The 20,185-nt window shown below is 44.2% G+C and overlaps 3 protein-coding genes and 1 long non-coding RNA gene across 7 annotated transcripts in view; 2 read left to right on the top strand and 2 right to left on the bottom strand.

The window, feature by feature from the left end:
- kcnt1a (potassium sodium-activated channel subfamily T member 1a) overlaps window positions 1-11,289 on the bottom strand; it is a 20,126-nt gene extending 8,837 nt beyond the window's left edge. The window contains exons 1-13 of one of the 4 annotated variants that reach the window (XM_055513176.1): window positions 10,773-11,289; window positions 8,904-9,068; window positions 4,147-4,226; window positions 3,891-4,029; window positions 3,409-3,456; window positions 3,278-3,326; window positions 3,126-3,185; window positions 2,729-2,803; window positions 2,553-2,636; window positions 2,106-2,200; window positions 1,494-1,674; window positions 1,244-1,408; window positions 998-1,134 (exon numbers count right to left, since the gene is read on the bottom strand). In XM_055513176.1, the coding sequence (XP_055369151.1) occupies window positions 998-1,134; window positions 1,244-1,408; window positions 1,494-1,674; window positions 2,106-2,200; window positions 2,553-2,636; window positions 2,729-2,803; window positions 3,126-3,185; window positions 3,278-3,326; window positions 3,409-3,456; window positions 3,891-4,029; window positions 4,147-4,226; window positions 8,904-9,068; window positions 10,773-10,939 (1,445 nt within the window). In that variant the 5' untranslated portion in view covers window positions 10,940-11,289. Of the gene's footprint in view, window positions 1-997; window positions 1,135-1,243; window positions 1,409-1,493; window positions 1,675-2,105; window positions 2,201-2,552; window positions 2,637-2,728; window positions 2,804-3,125; window positions 3,186-3,277; window positions 3,327-3,408; window positions 3,457-3,890; window positions 4,030-4,146; window positions 4,227-6,030; window positions 6,319-8,903; window positions 9,069-10,772 lie in introns of those variants that run through there. The other 3 variants (XM_055513175.1, XM_029168420.3, XM_055513177.1) reach the window with 3 other exon arrangements.
- LOC121202626 (uncharacterized) lies at window positions 968-1,758 on the top strand. The gene is made up of 2 exons (XR_005898393.1): window positions 968-1,095; window positions 1,391-1,758. It is a non-coding gene; the product is annotated as an uncharacterized LOC121202626 (long non-coding RNA).
- A 2,675-nt stretch (window positions 11,290-13,964) lies between the features above and the next one.
- psmd5 (proteasome 26S subunit, non-ATPase 5) lies at window positions 13,965-17,437 on the bottom strand. The gene is made up of 10 exons (XM_029168423.3): window positions 17,225-17,437; window positions 16,717-16,861; window positions 16,525-16,638; window positions 16,313-16,441; window positions 15,912-16,021; window positions 15,578-15,720; window positions 15,263-15,454; window positions 15,053-15,162; window positions 14,799-14,939; window positions 13,965-14,650 (listed from the first exon to the last, which is right to left on the bottom strand). The coding sequence occupies exons 1-10, from the start codon at window positions 17,395-17,397 to the stop codon at window positions 14,393-14,395; spliced, it is 1,515 nt and encodes a 504-aa protein (XP_029024256.1). The 5' UTR covers window positions 17,398-17,437; the 3' UTR covers window positions 13,965-14,392.
- A 157-nt stretch (window positions 17,438-17,594) lies between these two features.
- On the top strand, window positions 17,595-19,684 carry LOC114866549 (beta-1,3-galactosyltransferase 9). The gene is made up of 2 exons (XM_041073047.2): window positions 17,595-18,263; window positions 18,362-19,684. The coding sequence occupies exons 1-2, from the start codon at window positions 18,258-18,260 to the stop codon at window positions 19,445-19,447; spliced, it is 1,092 nt and encodes a 363-aa protein (XP_040928981.1). The 5' UTR covers window positions 17,595-18,257; the 3' UTR covers window positions 19,448-19,684.
- Window positions 19,685-20,185: the final 501 nt, after the last annotated feature.

The raw sequence follows: 20,185 nt of genomic DNA, 5'->3' as shown, positions 1-20,185 counted from the left end.
CTGGAGAATTCAGAATGCAAAACAAGTGTGGGAGGATTTGAAGCGCTGCCAGATGCTCAACGCACACACCCAGCCCTCACTCTAATTGCTCCATCAAGCCCCTGCTAAATGTATACAGCCAAGTTATATAAGCCATTTTCATCAAGGTGATTACTTCCTTCAGTGTTAGGTGTGATGTTGAGAAACTGCTGCAACGGACAGTTTGTTTCTTCTTTTGTGCTATGTTACGTTTCTCTCCTTTCCTTTGGTTCGCATGAGTCCCCCCTTTTTTTCCCACTTGACAGATTGGCAGCAGGTTGTTAATCCTTTCATCAGCGTTAAAAATCTACGACACTCTCATTCATAAAACTAGCGTGACTCAATCGCGTCGCGGGAAATGTGAGCTAGATCATGTTCCCCGGGAAGAAAGTGGTGCATTTAAAGTCTGGAAAAGAATGGGTAGAGCTTGAACGAATAATTATAATGTTGTCTGAGGATGGAGCCGCACAATAGCTCTGACAAGCCTATTGCTGAGGCAGGAAAGAAATGAGGATCAGGCTCATCTTAAGAAAGAAATGGACATTTATGCCTATCCCAGAAAACAACCTAAATGACAGCCTCCACTATAAACAACTGGATTGGAGACGTGGCTGTGAAGCTATTCAAGTTGCACTGTGCACAGTCAGACTGACAGTGAAACGTGGGAAGCTGTAGGCTATTTATTTGCAAAAAAGCCTCCAGACACATCATCAGCATGATGGACTGGATATGGACACAACACACCCACACCGCTCAGGCCAGTCACTAAGATCCAGCATCTCCTCAGCGCGCCAAATGAAAATTAGATTATGTGTGTGATCTGCTATTATGCAAATGAGACCCGTCTGTGTAATTTAGCAAAACAGCTGGAAGTCTGAAGCTGAAGCCTTTGACACTGAGGCATAATCCAAACAGGTACGTATAAAAAAAGATGCCTGACTTGACTCGTGAGACTGTGTTAATGGGATGCGTCGCTTACTTTGCTCGCAGCAGGTCCTGGTCTTTGAGAACCGACCCTTGAAGATAGATGACCCTTTGTGACCACAGAGGGATCTGCAGGACCCGCCGCACCTGAAGGTCCATTTCACTTGGGCACAGGATCACCACATAGTAATCCTTCCAGATTACACAAGAATCGTGCTATTATCTGCATACAAGTATCATTTACATCCCAGAGCTATGATGTCGTCACGTCATTCTATACATAATTGGGGTTGCTTGGTACCTGGAGTCTGGGGTGGGCGTAGAATTCATTGAGAAAATCCATGAGCAGGTCTATCTTTAAAGCGCTGACACACAAGACGACGTGCTTCTCCGTCTGGGCTCTGTGGCGGCTGTAGTTCCCCCCAGACTTCTGCCTCTCCATCCACAGGTAGATCAGCTCCTCAAACTGGCGAAAAGGCACGCGGAGTGAACCTGAGCTGCGCACGTGCAGCGTTCGGACGTCGGCCCACATCATTTCGGCGCGTGCGTACCTGCAGGGGCAGCACCACCAGGGCCACGCAGATCATGATGACCACCAGCAGCTGGGACGGCCATATGCGGGGGGTCACGTCGCCGAAGCCCACGGTGGAAAACGTGACGATGCAGAAGTAGAAGGAGTTGAAGAGGGACAGGTTCTTGCCCGCTCGCTCCAGGTGCTGGATTCCACACGTGCTGATTTGAAGTCACCACGTCGGCAATTAAGAATGTCACGTGCAACTTACATTCTACTATTTTAATACATTATAATTTTCTGCACCTTCATTGTGGTTGACCATTTTTTCACACTAATGTTCCCTGTAACTTTTAATATGAGATGAAAAATAGAGGGAAAGTTTTAAATCAGTGCTTTCAACACCAAAAATAATGTCCTGGGTCACTTCGACCCAAACAGTGCCAAAGGGCACTAAAGGGTTTTGTGTTTGCCTTTAGTTTTCACTTTTTTAAAACTAAAGTAAAACAGAACAAAAATGAACAGCATGAATCCATTATTAATGGAAACCTGCCAGCTGCAGCAAACTAAACAATAGGTTACAATAACTCTGGTATTAAATAATTAGACAAGCTAAAAAAATGCCAATGGACGAGATAGAATTCAGCCTCACCCAGTGAAGACCAGGCAGAGTAAGGTACAGATGAGAATGAGGACCTGGTTGAACATGGCTGAGTTTGTGCGCTGGATCGCCCTGTGGACGTCATTCTACAACACAAGCAACACACTGATTCAAAGAGTTTGAAGAGGAGACGTGAACGCGTGTCTGGCGTGCATCATCATTAGTTCCCAGGGGCTCATCAGCGACGGCCCATCCTCCAAGCTGCAGCGTGGCAGCAACAAATGCACGAATACAGAGCAACATAATAAAATGCAGATGGGGTTTAAAAAAAAATCCCCAGTGGAAGTGTGGTACGGTGCAGACAATCAGAGCAGAACCGACGCAGGAGAGGGGCGTGTTGTATGAAAGAGCGGAGGAAAGACTCGTTCCCAAAAATCCCTTTAAAACGCTGATTAAAGCCATTAGCAGAAAACGATTAAGTAAATGGTTTCCACTCACAATCATGTTCTCCAGAGCACATTTTGCGAGCCAGCAGTTGAGAAACACAGGAATGAAGATGTTCCTTATCGAAGGCCAGAAGATCTGAGGGGGAACGTGACACCGCGGTGTGAAACATCTGCAGCGCCACGCGGACCTCTGCGCGCGTGACAGTGTTGTCGTGGCAACGCATTTACCGTGATGATGAAGGGCACCGTGTTTATCATCTCCAACAGAAAGGACACCTGGAATATCTGCTCCCAAATGTTCCCCTGGAACGAGAAGCACGCTCGCTCTTTAACTGTTTTACCAGAGAGCACAGAACAGACAGTGAGTCACCGCGGACGCATTTGTTCATTGTAGTCTGTCACTTTCCACGACCACTTAATCCTTCACCTCTGCCAGATCCTGTAATTACCATGTATCCTTAATGTAGCTGGGACAAATGACTTGTGATAATTACACCACTTATGGTTTGTCAATCTCACAGACTGTAAGTGACTAATTGTGCAGCTTGTATTAATCATGCTGATGTGTTTGACGTCTCTTATTTTCCGGGTGTTTTATTTATTTTATTTTTTTTTTGCATCTTACCTTGTAGCTCAGATACATAAGCAGCATAGTCTCCAGGAAACTAATGATGGCCACAATCACCTGCGCAAACCAACACAGGAAATTAGGGAAACAAGCCCATACAACATGAGACTTTCAGAATAAACTGTCTGAGAATGAGACTTTGTGGTTACTTGAATGGCCCAGACGGGAACCTTTCTGTCCACCCAGAAGATCAACTCCCTGTCGGACAGAGAGCACAAGAACAGCATGTTTACTGAGGGTTAATAAGGGAATGCCCAGCGATCGGCCCGGTGGCTCTTACCAGCTAATTTCCCTGTCCTGCACAGATCCGTTCCACTGGCAGTCCACGCTGCAGACGGTGAGGAAGAGAGAGCAGTGAGGTGGAGTTAGCGCATCTCCCCCATAGTTACTGACAGCAGTGGATCCATTAGTGTGAAATTAAAGACAACGCGTCTCCTGGCTTTTGTTCAAATCAAAAAGTGCATTCATCTAATGACGTATGAGCGTCATTCACTTAAACGCCTCATAGTTCTGCTGTCTTGAAAACAATCTTCACCTCCATAATAAAGACAGACGTACTCTCTGATACCGACATCTTCATCTATGAATTCCCCTCATCACTCGATTATTGTAATTTTCCTGTCTGTGCTCTATTGAAGTCAAAACAGAACTTTTCAGGAGCACGACTGCTGCTACCACAAAACCCGATCATGGACGCGCTGACCTCCACGCTGCCGTCTCGTCTATTAACATGTACTGGTGTTTCTGTCAGCGTCAACCAACCATTTGCTGGTGCCACTGGGAGCACTTTGCTGTCCTGCAGCGCTGGCTCCCTGACCCGGGTTATCCGTCACCACTCTGATGATGTACAGCAGACAAGTGAGCAGCTTCAGCGAGAAGTTGAACACCCGAATCCTGAGGCCTAAATGAGAGGGAGGAGGACGCATTACCCATCAGTACATCAGGGGATTAAAAGCATCATCAGGTTTCTAACAGCTTATTTAGACACAGCAGACTCTGACCTGCATCATCCACTTACTTGATCTTTGGTTTTTGATGAAGAAAAGTTTCAGACGCTCCTTGAAGGTGTTTTCATTCACATAAAACTCCACCTGCACCCTGACAGAAACAGAGGAAGATGAATGTTCACACATGACTCAGCAGCACAAACAGAAGGTGATGTATCACGTTTTACACCGCATCAATATTCATAACGTTGTTTTCTGCCTGAGGAGCGTTAGATAATTATCACATTTTTTTTATTCCCAGTTTAAAGCCAATGCTATTTATCATTTTTAATTCACATAATACCAAAATAAAATGCTTGTCTTTATGCCGATTGAGAAGGGGCTCATTTTAGAATAAATGCAAAGTAACAGTCAGTCAAGTCAACTGCAGCGCTCACAACTTGACAACACTAAGAACATTATTTGTTTGCACAGGGCAAAAAGGGAGAAATGGAAGGACAACGCACGTACAGGAAGTACTCTAAGAATCTGAGAAAGGTCGAAAGCTTCTGCAATAATCCCAAGTTTTGGTTTGTGCCTGAAAGGTTCACAGTGGGAGAGAAAAGGCAGTGTGGGTGTTTGAATGCACAGACAACCCTGAGCGTGCACTGCAGCGGCTATTTCAGGTTTGCATGAAGGCAACGCCGCAGCAACGAGTGGAGCAAGCCCTTCACAGATGAAACAGGGAGACCTGAAAGAGAAATCCTCTGTGATGAGATGCGACAACAGGTGGCCAGCAGCAGGGCACAGATGAGCTGTGGGGCTGAAGTCCCTCCACCCCAGAGCTGCAGTAGATGCCTGCTCTGTCTGTTTGTGTGTCTGCCTCTGTCTCACCCTCCACCCAAACACACACACACAAGTAATGACCCTTAATCAGCTCCCGTTGAGCACGCAATTATAAGCTGAAGTGGCCTGGTATTAGTCATACTGCAGTGTCACTCCAGAGTTTCAGGCAATAAGATGCGCAGCGCTGGGAGTAATTAGATCTTTTAGAGGAACTAATTGCCGCTCAGCAAGTTCTGCAAGTGTAGTGCGATCATTTAGCGGCTCTGAAACAGACGCGCTTTTATGAAATCAATTCACCTTGAGGTGCTCGGCAACAACAGACACAAACCCGCTGCTCAGAATGTAAATATTTAATTTTGAAGAGCAAAAGGAGAAACATTTTACTCAATTTATAAAGCAAGGGTTAAGCGTTAATAATTTACATATTAAAAATTACATAACAATACAGCTTAAACTTGTGGAATGGGAGGATTTGCTTGTTATTCATTATGACTTTGTTTTTCAATATCAGCAAATCAGCATCAGCAAATATGTGTTTGAATGATGGCACGAGAGAACAAGAAAATAGGAAGATAAGCGGCAGCAACGTAGTGATTAGTCCAACAAACAGCAGGTTTGCTTCCTCATGCAACAATCACCAAAACATGCAAGACAAGAGTATTTTATAAAATATTAAAGAATTCGCAAAGTGCATTAAGTTAATTGCAGGACTGTCGCTGTGTGGGCTGCACGAAGAGCAAGGCAATCTATTAACTATGCCTAATTAAAATGTGAAAAGTTTCTTCCGATCTGGAGGCAAAGTCGAAATATTTGGGTTGAGGCTGTTCGTCGACCTTCATAAACCAGGACGAGGGCACTTCTCGCTATTTAAACACCCAATAGAACTCAACGAAAAGACGCACGCAGACACTTTTCGCGCATATCAGCGTGTTTGAAGCGCGCTAATCAAGCTGCCCACTGCACTTTTCCCCGTCTCCTCCGTCGCATCACGGACTATAGCTGCCGTTTGCACCAACGGTGATAATTCCTCCCCGTGGCCGTGCTCTCGCTCTTCCGGCTGCGCCTCCAGCTTCGTCGTGTGCACTTGGGCGCTAAACTCAGGCGCTGCCCCGCGTGGCCCCCCGCTGTACCTCTGGCCGGCGTCACTGCCGAACGTCTCCGACCTCCAAGTGCTGACGGATGGACTGACCCAGGTCTGGATGACGAGCTTCGGATCCATTGTGCGGAACACCTGTGGCTGCGTCGCGCAGTCAGTTAATTCCTACAGCAGACTATAAGCATCTTGACCAGCGCGCCTCTCCGCAGCTTTAAAATAGCAACACTCTGCCAACTGTACCGTTTGTTTTTGAGCAGTGGAAGAAAACAAGACTCTGTGAAAATACGAAATCTGATAGAAGGCAGCACTCGGAAAATCGTTTATTTTAAGAAATGGAGATCTTATTAGAATATTTTTAGAAAAATATGCCTTTCTCTTTCTCGATTTTCCCTCTCTCTCTTGCGCGGGCCTGTTGCCACAGCAACGTTGGTATGACAGGAATAACCCTAAACGATGCTGTTGCAGCACGGTCCTCTCCGGCAGAACTGCAGCTCCCGACGAGGCTGTAAACAGTGATCAAGTGGGCCAGCTTTTGTCAGGAGGCATCACACTGTCAGCCATTCGGCATTAACAGAATTTCGGAGGCGTTTCGAATGTATCATCCGAAGTCCTCGTGGCCTACAGAGCCCAGAGGAATGCGTTGTCTTTTGTCAGGCAGACGCACCAGAGAGCCCTGCTGACGTGGAGGTTTTTACAGTGACACGACAGACGGGAACAGAAAATGGAGACGGAGCGAAGTCAAGAACAAAGCAGGAGGCGCTGCCCTCTTCCTGCCTTCCTGTCTCCACGCTTCCCCTCCCACCTGTTCTGTCTCCTCCAAATTTGAAAAGTCTGAAGTAGTAATTTATAGATGACCTCTTCCGTGAGTCAGTCACTTGCGAAAACACCGGAAGAGGCCACTCCACTTGAACGCCCCCTCGCCCACGCTGGTCCAGCCACTCGACTCGGCATGTGCAGACCCCATACTGTAAGTCCTGCGTTGAAAAATCCTGACATTCCCGTTTATACGTACACTTGGCGTTTCTATATCACAAAATTAAAACTATTTACAGTAAAAAAAACAAGCATGAAAGACACTGTAGGGTGGAAAAGCTGCAAACATCAATGTAAAGGGGACAAAACGAGAGCGTGGGCCTGAGTGAGACCACAGTCCTTCAATTAAAGCTGATATTGTGCAAAAGCCTCGCGTGCAGGACTCCGTCTGAGAAAGAAAGCTTTGGATCCCCGGCCAGATGCGACCAGTGACATTTGGGAGTTCACAGGCAGCTGCTGAAACACTGGAGGTTTGACTGCCGCATGCGTAACCTGAAACATCAGTCTCAGAAGGTGGATTCATTTGGAGAGAACGGCAGAAAATTTTGTATAATTGTTTAAACGGGAGCTGTAAATGCAGACAGCTTGATCGAGGACAAAACAGTGGTTGTGAGGACGGCGGGGGAAAGGTCAACTTTCACAGCACGAGCTGGCAGAGTTCCGTGCGTTTCCTCGTCCAATAGGCACGTCAGTCTCAAAGGTTCACTGCTGCTGTAATCACATCTAAAATTACATTTGATCGCCGCTCTCTTGAGATCCATCTGCCAGAGCGCTTGATTATGTGCTGAAATAATATCTTGAGGAAAAAGCAAATACGAATGCGCAAGTAAAAAAAAATGAAAGGCGTTGAGCAACATGATAAAAACTCACATTTTTCTTTTCAGGTTATCTTTTGATTCTTCGTGGAACAGTTTAGAGCATGTACAGCGAATCCCCAGCGTCTGGAATTCCGGGACAAAAACAAATCATGTGGATCTCCCTAAAGCAGGAGGCAGCCACTGATCCTGTCTCTATTGTTCAGAGGCAACAGGAGAGCGCAGCATAGAAGGCACAAACAGAGAATATTGTATGGATGAGCAGTGGTGGATGACTGATAGCGACATCCTATTGTATATTGTGAGTGTGAATTAGGTCACAGTGTTGTTGCTGACAAACATCTTTAAACCTTGCAATGGTCAAACTCTCCAAAAAAACCACACACGCACACAAACGTCTGCTGCGTTTGAACTTTCCATGATTTCAGCACCAAGGACAGCAACAAAGGCTCAGCCACATCTCTGACTTCACTTCCTCTCTCACTAATCACAAAATCCAAGGCACAAACGCCAATTAGCCCATGCAGCAAGGTTAGAGAACACTTCAAACCACACTTGTGTGCCGTAAAGAAGGTAAACACTTCATGCACAATAAGTCTGATGGATGACGATGGTTTGTGTTCCTAAGCCATAAGAAAGAAACCTGGCAAACAGCAACTGTGACATTTGAAAAGCCACAGCAGATGATTAACAAAGCTGCAATGGAGTTAAATGAGGCCGTGCTATAGGTCAAAATAAAAGTGTTCAATTTAATAAGATGGACAAGAAAATTGTGTTAAAATAAAAAATCTAAAGGCAGCATGAAAAGGAACAACCTCTGCTGGAAAGATAAAGAGGTTTGGTACTAGATTTATTACTTAGTGCCTGAAATGTAAGTCATCAAAATATGCCCTTTATAAATGTTGATAAGAATGACTCAGTCGAGGAAGCATTAAAAGAGAAATTTTATATGTGGGATTATCTGAAACAAATAATGCATAAGTGGTTGAAATAGTTATAGTTATAATTTGTGGCTACATCAAGTGAACAAGTTGCTTAAATTACCAGATTATTATTTAAAACTAAATTGCAGTGTTCGTAGAAGAACATCTGCTTGCTTTTCCAGATGTAATAGTTAAAATATCAAAGTGTATGATTTTTACTTTACCCTTTTCCACCTCCCAACTCTCTTAAAAGTTGATCTGATGTGTCTGTGTCTGTGTCCCGCCACGTCCCGCAGCTCCGCTCAAACCGACCTGCTGTGCATTCGGCCCTTCTATTCACGCTCCTCGCTGCCTACCTGTCATCGTTCTGGAAGGTCTGATCCCCGAGCAGCAGGTCCCTGAAGCGGAAGCGCGGAGGCAGCGGAGGCACCTCGCTCTCCACCTGCTCCATCTTAAGGCTGGAGATGTCCAAGATGACGCCGCTTCTGTTGCTGTTGGTCCGGAGCGGTGCCGAAGAGGAGCTGGAGGAGGGAGAGGAAGGAGCAGTGAGGGGAAAGGAGGCAAGTAAAATGAGAGCAGCATGAGATGAAATGAAAAGAAGCCAAATGTGGGTTCGCTCATAACATTTTACCCTTCTCTTCACAGCTTGCTTTGTAATCTGAGCTGGCCAAGCAGCATCCTGACATCCCACAGACAATAAAAGCAAACATATGTTCATCTAATACACCATGCATAACAACTGCTTAACTACCGGGGGGCAGATGCAGCCATAAAACACAGCTATTTGGCTGCAAGCCTTAATTTGTTCTCATTTCAAGCACGTAAGCCAGCAAACAAGCAAAAGCAGAAGTAGGAAAAAAAGAAAAAGTATTTTTTGCAGTATGATATTTTTATTTGAGATATATGTTGTAAATTTGAGAATTTTTACATTTTTGTTTTGGTATATTTACTTAAAAAAGAGTTCGAATTTTCTTTTCATTACTGGTTTGAAAACATGCAACCAATCGGCCTGGGCCACTCATCGTCTACTAAGCATGGATCCATGACTCAGTCGAATCTTAATACAAAATCATAAGAGAACAGACATAAATATTTGAAAAGCCCGATCGAGAGCACCGTTTTCAGTATTTTTTTCTTTTTGCAGACGTTGAGTCACTTCTCCAACTCGCATCTTTTTCAATCAAAGCCCAAGAGTCTGAGTAACATGCAAAGGAGGAGTACAGTAGCTGGCTGTTACCTTTGGCCCTAGGAGAAGAAGCTGTGTGATGAAGTGATGTTTGCAGGTGCTTGAGGGAATGAGATGAATTAGAAACACAGATTTGACTGAGCCGACTGATTTCTGCCTTAACATTTGACACAGCTTTGCATAAAACCTCTGGATAGAACAATTTATACTTAAAAAAAATATCCAGCAATGACACAGAGAGACGTGATGAAGACGCTGTGCTGTTTTGAGTCCAGACGCATTCAAAAGCTGCACAATCTCCATAGAGACTCTATACAGTCCATCAATCACTAAACAGAGTGGACAACATTCCCACATGCCCCATGGTTCCTTTCTTCCATCTCTCCATCAGCGTCTGTCACGGCCATAGTTCCATCAAGCTCGTCAAACCTTTTGCATAATGCATGGCAGGTGAAGTCACATTGGGTTTTGTGAAATCCATCCATCCATCCATCTAACTAAACCAAACAAACCCCCAAGGCAAAGAGCACCACTCACATCTCATAAAACACATTTGTGCGCACGGGTCATTAAATGCATCTCAACGTGTTCAGCGAGAGGCTTTGTAGTCGGCGACTGTGTCTCCTAACAACGCACCAGTACCCGATTCTTCTCTTCTCTATAACAGAACACTTTGTTATGGAAAAACTAACAGACATGCACTCAAATGAGACGCACGGATGCGCAAAGGGGCATTGTTGAATGTTAGTTATTGCCTGCAGCGTCGCCGCAGACAGTATCAAGGTGAAAGTTGCGCCGGAACCGTCTAAACGCAGAGCAGCGGTGACGAGACATAGATAAAACACCAATAATTAGCAGCTGATGACGCGTTCACGCGCACCACCGTCGCACGAAATCTCCCAAAATGTTGACACCCGACAAACACCTCACCCTCAAATGTCTGCGCTAAAAGTCTAAAAGCACAAGTTATTCATCACTGACGCCCAAAGTTTGCTCCCCGCAGCCGCCGCTCTCGTGCGCTGCCGCCGGTCTCTCTTACCGCGGCTTGTGGTCGCTCACGGTCCCGTCATCGTTCACGAATGACTGATTCACGTAACATTCACTGCACATGTTGGCCGGAGATCCGGCGCGGCCGTCGGCCTGGAGAGCGGCGGTGGTCGGCGTTGAGTCCCCCTTGACAAAGTCGCCTTCCTGCGTTAATTGCATCGGAGGGCGATCTGCGCAAAAGGAGCGGACTCCCGGCGAGAGAAAGACGCGCTCTTTAAAACGCCCGGGCGCTTTCACCCCTGGATCGGCGCCTCCTCTCACCTATCCAGGTGCATCTTTGGAGGCTTTGCAGGAGTTTTTTGTCCGCCTACGCAGACGAGCGACCGCGCGCCAAGTGAGAAGAGTCTAAGGAACTCTGCAAATCAACAAACTGGAAGATGCAAATGGAGGAAATTTGCTTGGCAGGAAGGAATCAGGCTGGCAGGGAAATAACCTGGGAGACGCAGAGGACGGGGCTGCGGTGAACATAATGTTGATGACAGCTTTCCTTCCTGAGGTAGCGCGTACACCTAATGACATAACTGTTGATTTATCACCCAACTCTTTACGAGAGAGAGGGATCAGCACCATCTGTCGGAGAGTCTCAGGCGCGTCTACAGCAAAAAATATGTAGTTTTAATGGGAACGGTGACATTTAGAACACCACATAAATCAATGGAATTTAATATGTAGAAGCGCATCAACGGGGCCTCGACAGAAATGAGCACAAAGTGTCAAAAGACTGCGAGGCCACGTAAACAACATTAGCATCTCCTGAACAAGTTCAGCACCTGGACAAAATATTAATATGATTTTTTTCCTTTGAGGTACTTTGACATTTTCCTGTTGCGTCATAGACTTCGTTTATTCTAGCGATCGTCTGTGCTTCGTGCTGTGCAACAAACTTGCAATCTAGATCGGAATTAGAAAAGTGAAACAAAACGAGCTCTCGTTTTGTCTTTGGCTTGTTGATACGTGTGGTTTTTCAGGATTTGACTTGACATCAGCATGAAACGCGCTGTTGGCATTTGGCGTCACTGGATCAAAGCAGCCGTGTAGGAAGGGAATTTATGCTATGTGACATTTTTCAATATTTTATCTTTGCTTTTGCTCAGTTATTCTGCTTACTGAAATGTGTTTGTATCTATATGCTTTCATCAGGTTAGAAGTCTGTCTATCTTACACAACATTGATTTTATCACTTATGGGTTTACAGCATTTAAAATCAACCCACCATAACTTACAGACTCATGATTTGTATCAGCATATAGAACAGTTTACTATTATATTCTGTCTAATCAGATCATCTGGATACATATTTCTAAAACAAAAAGTAAACTCCCCCACGTCAGACAAGCAAAACCACATCAAGATTCTTCTCAGCCGCCTCTGCATTAGCGTCTCTGAAGGTTAAATGAGGATAATAATAAACAAACAAGCTGATTCCAGACAGCACCGTTACCTGATATTTCTGTTATCAAAATACCAGGGTGATAAGAAATACTGTAAAACGGTGTGATGAGGATGACAGGATGATTCATTGTTCAAACAGATCTGAAAATCCCACATTGCTTTCGCCGCGTGCCTGCTGCCAGTGTTTCTCAAGTGGCGGATTATCCCACCTTCACACGGTGGAAACCCAGGAGGAGCCTCACACACCCTCCGAGTCCACCGAGGCCAGGAACATCGCGGAATTAAAATGCTGCCCTAAAATCTGTCACTGGAAAACAACTGAGTGTGATAAAAACTAAAAAGAAATGTTTTGCAACAGGAGATTACTTTCAGAGCTTGTGTTGCAACTTCAGGAGGCCATTTCTACAGCAATGGAAATTAGAAGAGATATGGGAAACAAGCCAAGCCAAAAGAGTGTAAAAAGAAAAAGATTGACTGACTGAATGTCTTCTTTTTATTATTTATTTTGTTGTTTATTTGATGACGCAAACTGCAGCAAGTAGAGGAGACGTGGGAGAGGTGATATGATTCACTGAGGAGCTGGTGACATGAGGCTGGTGAGGAGTTTAGATCTTATAATGGATGTTTGGGATTGAGTCAGGCATTCTGACTGGAGCAAGGACCACTGGCCTGGGAAAACTCTGATGATCCCAACTAGATTATTCGTTGCAGAGGGAGGTTGGGTTTGGTGAGCACATTTAAAAAGGTTGAATGTCAAAACGACCTTCACGTGGAGCCGCGCTGGGATCCATTTGTGCAAGGTGCTTTTCCCGTGGCTCGCGGCTGTTAAAGCACCGTCTGTAGCGTCATCGGCGTTTATTGAAAGGCTTTGCCCTGCTCGTTTGAAGGCTTACATAAGCTATGCCGCTATATTTATTGAGCTACAGGTCGAAGCTTTCACCTGTGCCATGGCTGTCTCCATCTGGTGTCTGGGAGCCACTGTGCAGGCCCCTCTGTGCTCAAGGCCTAAGGGAGGAAAATAGACATGCAACACATGTCATTGGAACCCAAACTATTAACAAACAAATCCTTTGATGGCATTTATTCTTTTTGATGTAGATACTTTCCTTAAGGTTTGAAGGTACAGTGCAAATAGCTTAGTGAAACCTAGTGATAAGGTAGCAGAATGCAACCATCTCCATACAAACTACCCCCATCTGCACCTTCCTCGCATCAAGATGGACCTGGAACCGAGGTCACTCACAGCTGGGGTTTCCTTCCATGCGTAAAGGGTTGTGTAGCTATTCGCAGCAGTCCCTTGTAAAAGTTGAATACTGAATTAAATGCAGTCACATTCAAATCAAGTTTCCATTTCTAGTTATTGCTTGCGCTCAATAACTGCTGTTTACTCATTCTATTAAGTGTTTCCTTGTTTTGCTCAGAGAAACACTGGAAAATCCTTCTTTCACCTCAGTGAAACTGCCTTAATGATCTCAAAGTATCAACAGATTCACATAGAAGAATATTTTTTCTTTGTCAGTCAATATTTTTGTTCTTATATATACACACACACTGAAGCTTTAATGAACTGCACTGTATCCATTTATGACCAGCTGACATTCAGAACTCAAGGACTTTCTGCTTTTTTCTCCTGTCATGACGTAAAAAGGCTCTAAAGAGAAAAAAAGCTATTAAAAACCTTTAGAACCTTTCAAGGTTTCAAGGTAACTCCAACAGTCCCATGTCTGCCTATATTTTCTGCAACCTTGTTTGACAACATACTGTAGGAAAAAAAAGAAACACGCGTCAGTCGTGAGACTGAACCTTCTTTAATTAAAAAAAGTAATTTCATTAAGTAAACAAATTTTTTCACATAAAAAGGTCTAATAATGTCTGGAGTGTAAGGAGAACAGAGGGCTAATTATTGAGATTTTTGGCCACGTCCAGTTTAATTTGAAAAATACAGCAAATGTGTGTCTGGAGGATCAGTTTTGAGGGTGACATTTGATGTGAAGTTTTGTGTTAGTGCTTAAGTACAGGGTAAAGACATGTGTTGTCATTGTCCAGTTACAAACTCCTTCTCATGCAGTTATGACATTGAGTTTTATGTGTTTGTGTGAGGATTTTTCAATGTACTTTACAAAGCTTGTACTGAATTTTGCAAGAATATAAGATGTAACCAGTGGGATTATTGAGGCACTTACCCGTTACTTAAGCAATAACAAGAACCAATACAGTGCATCAGTCTGCTCCTTCAGTGCTGACTGAGGCCACAGCTGAAACATAATAAGGCCCTTCTCTGAGATACGTCTTCAGACGTATGTAGTGCTGGCTGCCCAGTATCTCTGCTGCTGTTGAAGAGCACACAAGTGACCCGACCAGTTCAAACTTGGCATCTTTGGCCTCCTTTGTCTGCCCCATTGACCGGTCCAAAATGAATTCCATAAATCCAGGTGAGCTAATCATCATCCTCTGGCCCCATGGCTGAGCAGCAATGGCCTAAAACATACACAGATATAGATATAAGACTAACAGTCAAATGTTTTCCAGCAAATCTAATGTCTAATCTAATCTAATTATATACATCTTCCAGCTTCTCCTTCAGTTACTAACACATGGTTGTAGTTAATAACAGTTCAGTGCTCACAGTGAATATCCGCAGGGCTCCACAGTGCAGTTCTGGAAAGGGCTGAGTGCTGATGCTACGAATCATGTCCATGGGCTGGTTAGACAAAAGGTGGAACCAGGACTCTGTCAGGGCCAACAGATCATCTGTCTGCTGCTCTGGCTGTAAAAACAATGTAAACTAATTAAGTCATCTGCATTCTTCTGGGGAGATTTTTAAAACATTAAAGTAATATTTTGTAGCTTTAAACACTCCTTATGTGTGCATGCCTATACCTGTAGTGTGAGTAGCTGTGATATGGCGTCCAAGCTGCGCACCCTGAGCTCTGTAGCTCCAGAGCTGGCAAGCTGGCTCATTCTTAAGAAGACACTCTTGAACTTTTCACCTAAGAACACACAAGAAACCAAGACATCAGCTCAAAACAAACACATGATAACATTCTAAGACACTCTTAAAGGAGAGCTAGAAAAGAATTTTAAACAGACCTGTTTTCTGTAGGACCTGCTTTCCCTCTACATTAGAACCCAATATTCCCAAAGTGTCCATCGCCACGCCGATCATGACAGGGTCTGGGTCCAGAGCCATCTCGAACACCTTGTTCTGGAAAGCTGGGTAGGTTTCACAAACCTGTTGTGGGCTGTCCATAATGGCCAGGTTTCCAAAAAACTTCACCAGACCTGCACAGTGAGCAGCCTTTATTTTAACTTAAAACATGCATTTAGTGATATTGGATGTAAAATCATAGTTTTATTATGCAGTTTGTATCTCTGCATTACATGCTCTGCTCCCGAGGCACTCACCAGGTAGGTACAGGGAGGAAAAGGGATCCGTGTCTGCGCCTCTGATCATATTGGAAATCTTGTCCATTATACCCTGCTGGGCCAAATATTGTCGGCCATGCTGACTGTGGGCTAGAGTGGTCACCATCTCAATGGCTGTGGCCCTGAAGGAAAAAAAACAAAGATAAAAGTCACAAATTGACAGCATGGTAGAAAAGTACAGAAGCAAAATGAAATGTAAAATGTTGTGCAGCCCAATAAAAGCTAATGTGATGGAACTGCAGTTATTTATTTATTTCCACAACCCGTGGAGGCTTGAGCCAGTTTGTGTGTGATGTATGACTCATTTCATTACCTGATCAATACATCATCTCCTGTCAGTTCTCCCAGCAGCTGAGAAACGAGGCCACTGTTGGCGCAGTAGCCGAGGGAAATGGGAGATACAGATGAGATTTCCACCACCAACTACAAGGAAACAACTCTTTTTTTATTTACATACAAGACAAAATACACAACAACAGGCAATAAACAAAAATCCAGATTTGGCATAAGCCACTGTCCATCACATAATCCTGATGTTACTGTAAAAACTGATTAAGGCTGGTTAGAGGCTAATTAATCATGCAAAACATTTAAAATTGCAACTAATTAAAAATATTCAAATCTATGCTGCCCACACACTGGCATTTCTTCTGCTCTGATTAGTCACAGTTTAGGATTCCACAGCATGACATTTCACACAATGAAGACACGCACCTCATATATTCTGTATCTTACAATATCACTCGTGGCCATCACATCTTTCATGACTTTGAGCAGGTCGCTTTGGAACAGTTTGTCTAACCCGGGTTTGGAGTGGCTCAGTTTAGACAGGGACTGAATGGCCTAAGAAACAAAACAGTTACTTTAGTGACTTGACAGAATCAATAAAAATCTCAAGATGATTGTTAAGGTGCTTCAAACATTACCTGTTTAGCTACGGCCATTTTCTCTTCGCCGATGCAGTGGATCACTGCTCGAAGAAGATCATGGTTGTTGAGGATTTCGGTGAAAGCGTAGAGGTCCTCCACCATTCTTCCGATCTGAGAGGAAGGCAAGATATGGTTTACAGTATGTTTAATGGGCAACTTTCCGTGTGTCTGTCTATGTGTGGGTTTTACCTGTGTCAAGGCCAATATCTTGACAGTTTCATTAGGATGGGCCAGACCCCCCTGTAGTTCCACTCGGTAGTTCTGGGCCACATACACAGGACTGAGCGCCATTAGGATGCGTTCAAGGATGTCCACGCATAACTCAACCTGCTCCCTGTGAACACAGTTATCTGCATTATTGGTTAATCACCAACAATTAATTACATAATCATTAATCCTAATCATTTAGCCAAAAGAGTATTCACTTTGTCGGTTCTGTATCTCTACTGAAAATGAATCTGTGTGTAAATATATACCTCTAATTTACATGAATATTAGATGATGTCCGTTATGGCTAGAGTAGCTAGCTTATGCTAATAGCTAGCTTGCTAACAGCTAAGCCAACTGACAAGTTCCACAAAAGAACACTTACTTTTATTTTAACCTAATTCTACTGCTTAGCCGCTATCAACGATAGGACTGACTCAGCAGCTAACACTCGCTCACAGTGTAAACAGAAGCACTGGGCCAAACCAACCTTCGATTAGAGTTTAACAGAGAGAAAATCACATCGAAACGCTGCCCGCTCACTGTGTCTCTCAGCGCGCTCACAGGTATCGAGAGCAACGCCGTTTTCAAACTCTGCAGCTCCTCTACTGGATCATCAACACCGGAGATTTCCTCCAGTAAGCTCCCAATGGAAGCCGCCATGTCTGTCAGTGTTTGGGAAACAGCGCCAAGCCTCTAGTAACGTCACGTGTCAGAAACTTGCCATATAAGGAAAGTGTTGATATACACCGGAACTGAAGGGGGCGCTGTAGACACAATCACGTTGATAGGCACAGTCATATTTTTTTATATGCATTCATTTTTTTTCAAAAATAGGAAAATACGGTAAGTCCTCCAGGTATTGAGAACAAAATAAAACTAAGAAGAATAAGAAAAATAAACATGGAAAGTGATAAGTATAAGGTAAAGTAAAGGTGCATGTTCTGGTTATCATATCATGTAACAGTGAAATGACTCTTTACTTTCTTTTTACTACATCTGGATTAATAATAACGTTGTGGTCAACAGTGTTAAGTTCTGTGGTAGTTAGTGTTAAATGTGTTATTCATATATGAAAAACAGATTTGTAATGATCTGTTCTTGCTCCATCTGTGAATTGAGAAATGAGACCACAGTTTGTTCACTTATAACTTACTTTATTTCTTCCTATTTTATGTGAAATAACATTTTGACATAGTATCAATAATTTGGAATCCATCACTAAAAAAGAAGTAGGTGTAATTTTAAGATTTCATCACAGCAACTGTACATCATTCTTCCTCTTTAACCATTTGAGTTTCTCCTGTGGGTCATTAATACTGCACGCGTGATACAGGACACACTCATCACTTCGTGAACCATGTGACCTGGACAAGGGGGACAGAGTTTCATGCCGATAGAGTTTCATGAAAGTGGAAACTGTCTGTCAGCCACAGTCCTGTTGTTAAAGTGACTACAGCCGTAGGCCCTCCGGTCACCATCAGTGCGCACGCAGAAACAACACGACTGGTGAAGCAGGTGTCATGCGGGTACAGTGTGAATTATTTGCATCTTATATATTTTGATGTGACTTTATTTTATGTATGTATGTAATTATACTATTTTTGTCCTTACTTTCTTGCTGCAGTGCTGTCTGTGTAATCTTCGTACCCACCAGTGGTGTTTCCTCCTCTTCAACGTGTTGCTCTTCCATGCCTTATTGTTTGGGGCTGACTTTGTTGAGGAGTTCCTCCTGCAGCCTACCCCTGGAATCTACACTGATAGTTCTGTTGCTGATGTACGGGAGAAAGCGAGGAAATTAGATCTGAGCAATGCCAGAAGAAACGTGTCACAGGCCTATTCCATCTGCAACCCTGCTGCATGCAGAAACTCAGACCTCTTCCTCCTGTCTATAGTCTTCAGCTCCCCAGCTAACGTCACCCAGAGAGATGCAGTCAGGAAGACATGGGCGAACCAGACCCTCGTTCGAGGCTTCCCAGCACGGCTGCTCTTTTTCGTAGGCTCAAGTCAGTCTTCTGAAGCACAAGAGGCCCTCGTGAGGGAGTCTGATCACAATGGGGACATGGTTCAAGGTCACGCTGGGGCTGACTCAACCTTTCGTGGCCAAATAGAGACCACACTGCTGGCCTTCCGCTGGGTCATCACCTTTTGTCCACTGGCACGCTTTGTTCTCCTGACCAAGGACTCTGTGTTTATCAACCTCCCCGCCATCGGAGGCTACCTCCTCGGGCTGCACAGGCACCCTGAGGACCTCTATCTAGGTAGAGTGATCCAGAGAGAAGCCCCTAATCGAGACCCCAGCAGTCCTGGTTACATGCCGCCATTTCTCTACCCCGACAAGTACCTGCCGGAATACTGTGATGGAACCGCATACGTTCTATCTCAGGACGTGATCCGAAAAGTGTACGTAGCATCTGCAGCAGTCCGTGCACCTGTGCCGGCTGATGTTTTTGTGGGTCTATGTGCTCGAAAGGCTGGTGTGGCACCGACCCACAGCGCCAGGTTCCCCGGAGAGAAACACGTCCACTTCAACATTTGCTGCTACCGCTACCTGTTCAGCTCGGCTGAAATGGGGAGCCATGAACTGGAAGCAGTGTGGGCCGACCTGGAACAGAGGGGTGGAGAATGCTCACTATTTCAGACCTATTCTGGTCTGGTGCGCTGCAAGACCCTCACCTATCTGGATAAGCTTCAGCTTACAGGGGCAAATTGAATCCAATGGTTGATTACCAAGTCATATTTGTCATTGTAAGCAGTGCTAAAGGAAAACAACATTAATTATATTCCTGCCCTTTGCACGTCTGTCAGTGTTTGCAAATCCCTGTCGTATTAAATTTGAATTTGGTATAAATGAAGGAAGTGAGAAGTGAGAAGACCCTTTACTTGAAAGATTCCTCTTTAGGTTTTAAATCCTGTATGTGATGTATTATAGAGCTTATTGTACAATAAATATTCCACTTTATCAAACCTGGACGTACACAGACTCTCATTCCTAGTGAAGTGCACGTCTACTCTTAATTTTAATAATTCCATGTGTGCCTTTCAGGCTTTGACAAGACAAAATGGGCACTGCATGGTTTTAAAAAGTTTAAATATATCACCAGGCCGTTATTACACATGCAAAATGACAAGCATGTGAGTCAGAGAGCTACGCAGTTGGTATTTGCCCACACAGTCCTGAGCGGAAGTCTGAACAGGTAAGAACATCTGTGTGGGTGGGCCTGTGGTGTGAAAGACCTTTAAAGCAAGGACAAAACACAGTTGGGCCACATGAATCCCGATTTCAAGGCAAATGTGGACACATCGTCTGTACCAATAATGACATCTAGTGTCCTAACTGAGTCATAGCTGCAACCCATGCCTGCTTTTGGGTGTCTTGTGTTCACTTAGAAAATATTGCCCAAAAATTAAAAGAAAAATTTGCAAAATACTGTATGTTTATTTCAAATAT

Source organism: Betta splendens, chromosome 12 (genome assembly GCF_900634795.4).
Source record: "Betta splendens chromosome 12, fBetSpl5.4, whole genome shotgun sequence".
Lineage (NCBI taxonomy): Eukaryota > Metazoa > Chordata > Actinopteri > Anabantiformes > Osphronemidae > Betta > Betta splendens.
The sequence above is the reverse complement of the archived record's forward strand: the minus strand, read 5'-3'. Positions and strand labels throughout refer to the sequence as shown.

Excerpts from the sequence above, each read along its gene's own strand:
- psmd5 (XM_029168423.3), bottom strand. The coding sequence starts at position 17,397 with ATGGCGGCTTCCATTGGGAGCTTACTGGAGGAAATCTCCGGTGTTGAT. Across the intron at positions 16,639-16,716 it reads AGATATTGGCCTTGACACAG|ATCGGAAGAATGGTGGAGGA; the intron begins GTAAAACCCACA and ends CCTTCCTCTCAG. Across the intron at positions 15,455-15,577 it reads TTCCTCCCTGTACCTACCTG|GTCTGGTGAAGTTTTTTGGA; the intron begins GTGAGTGCCTCG and ends CTCACTGTGCAG.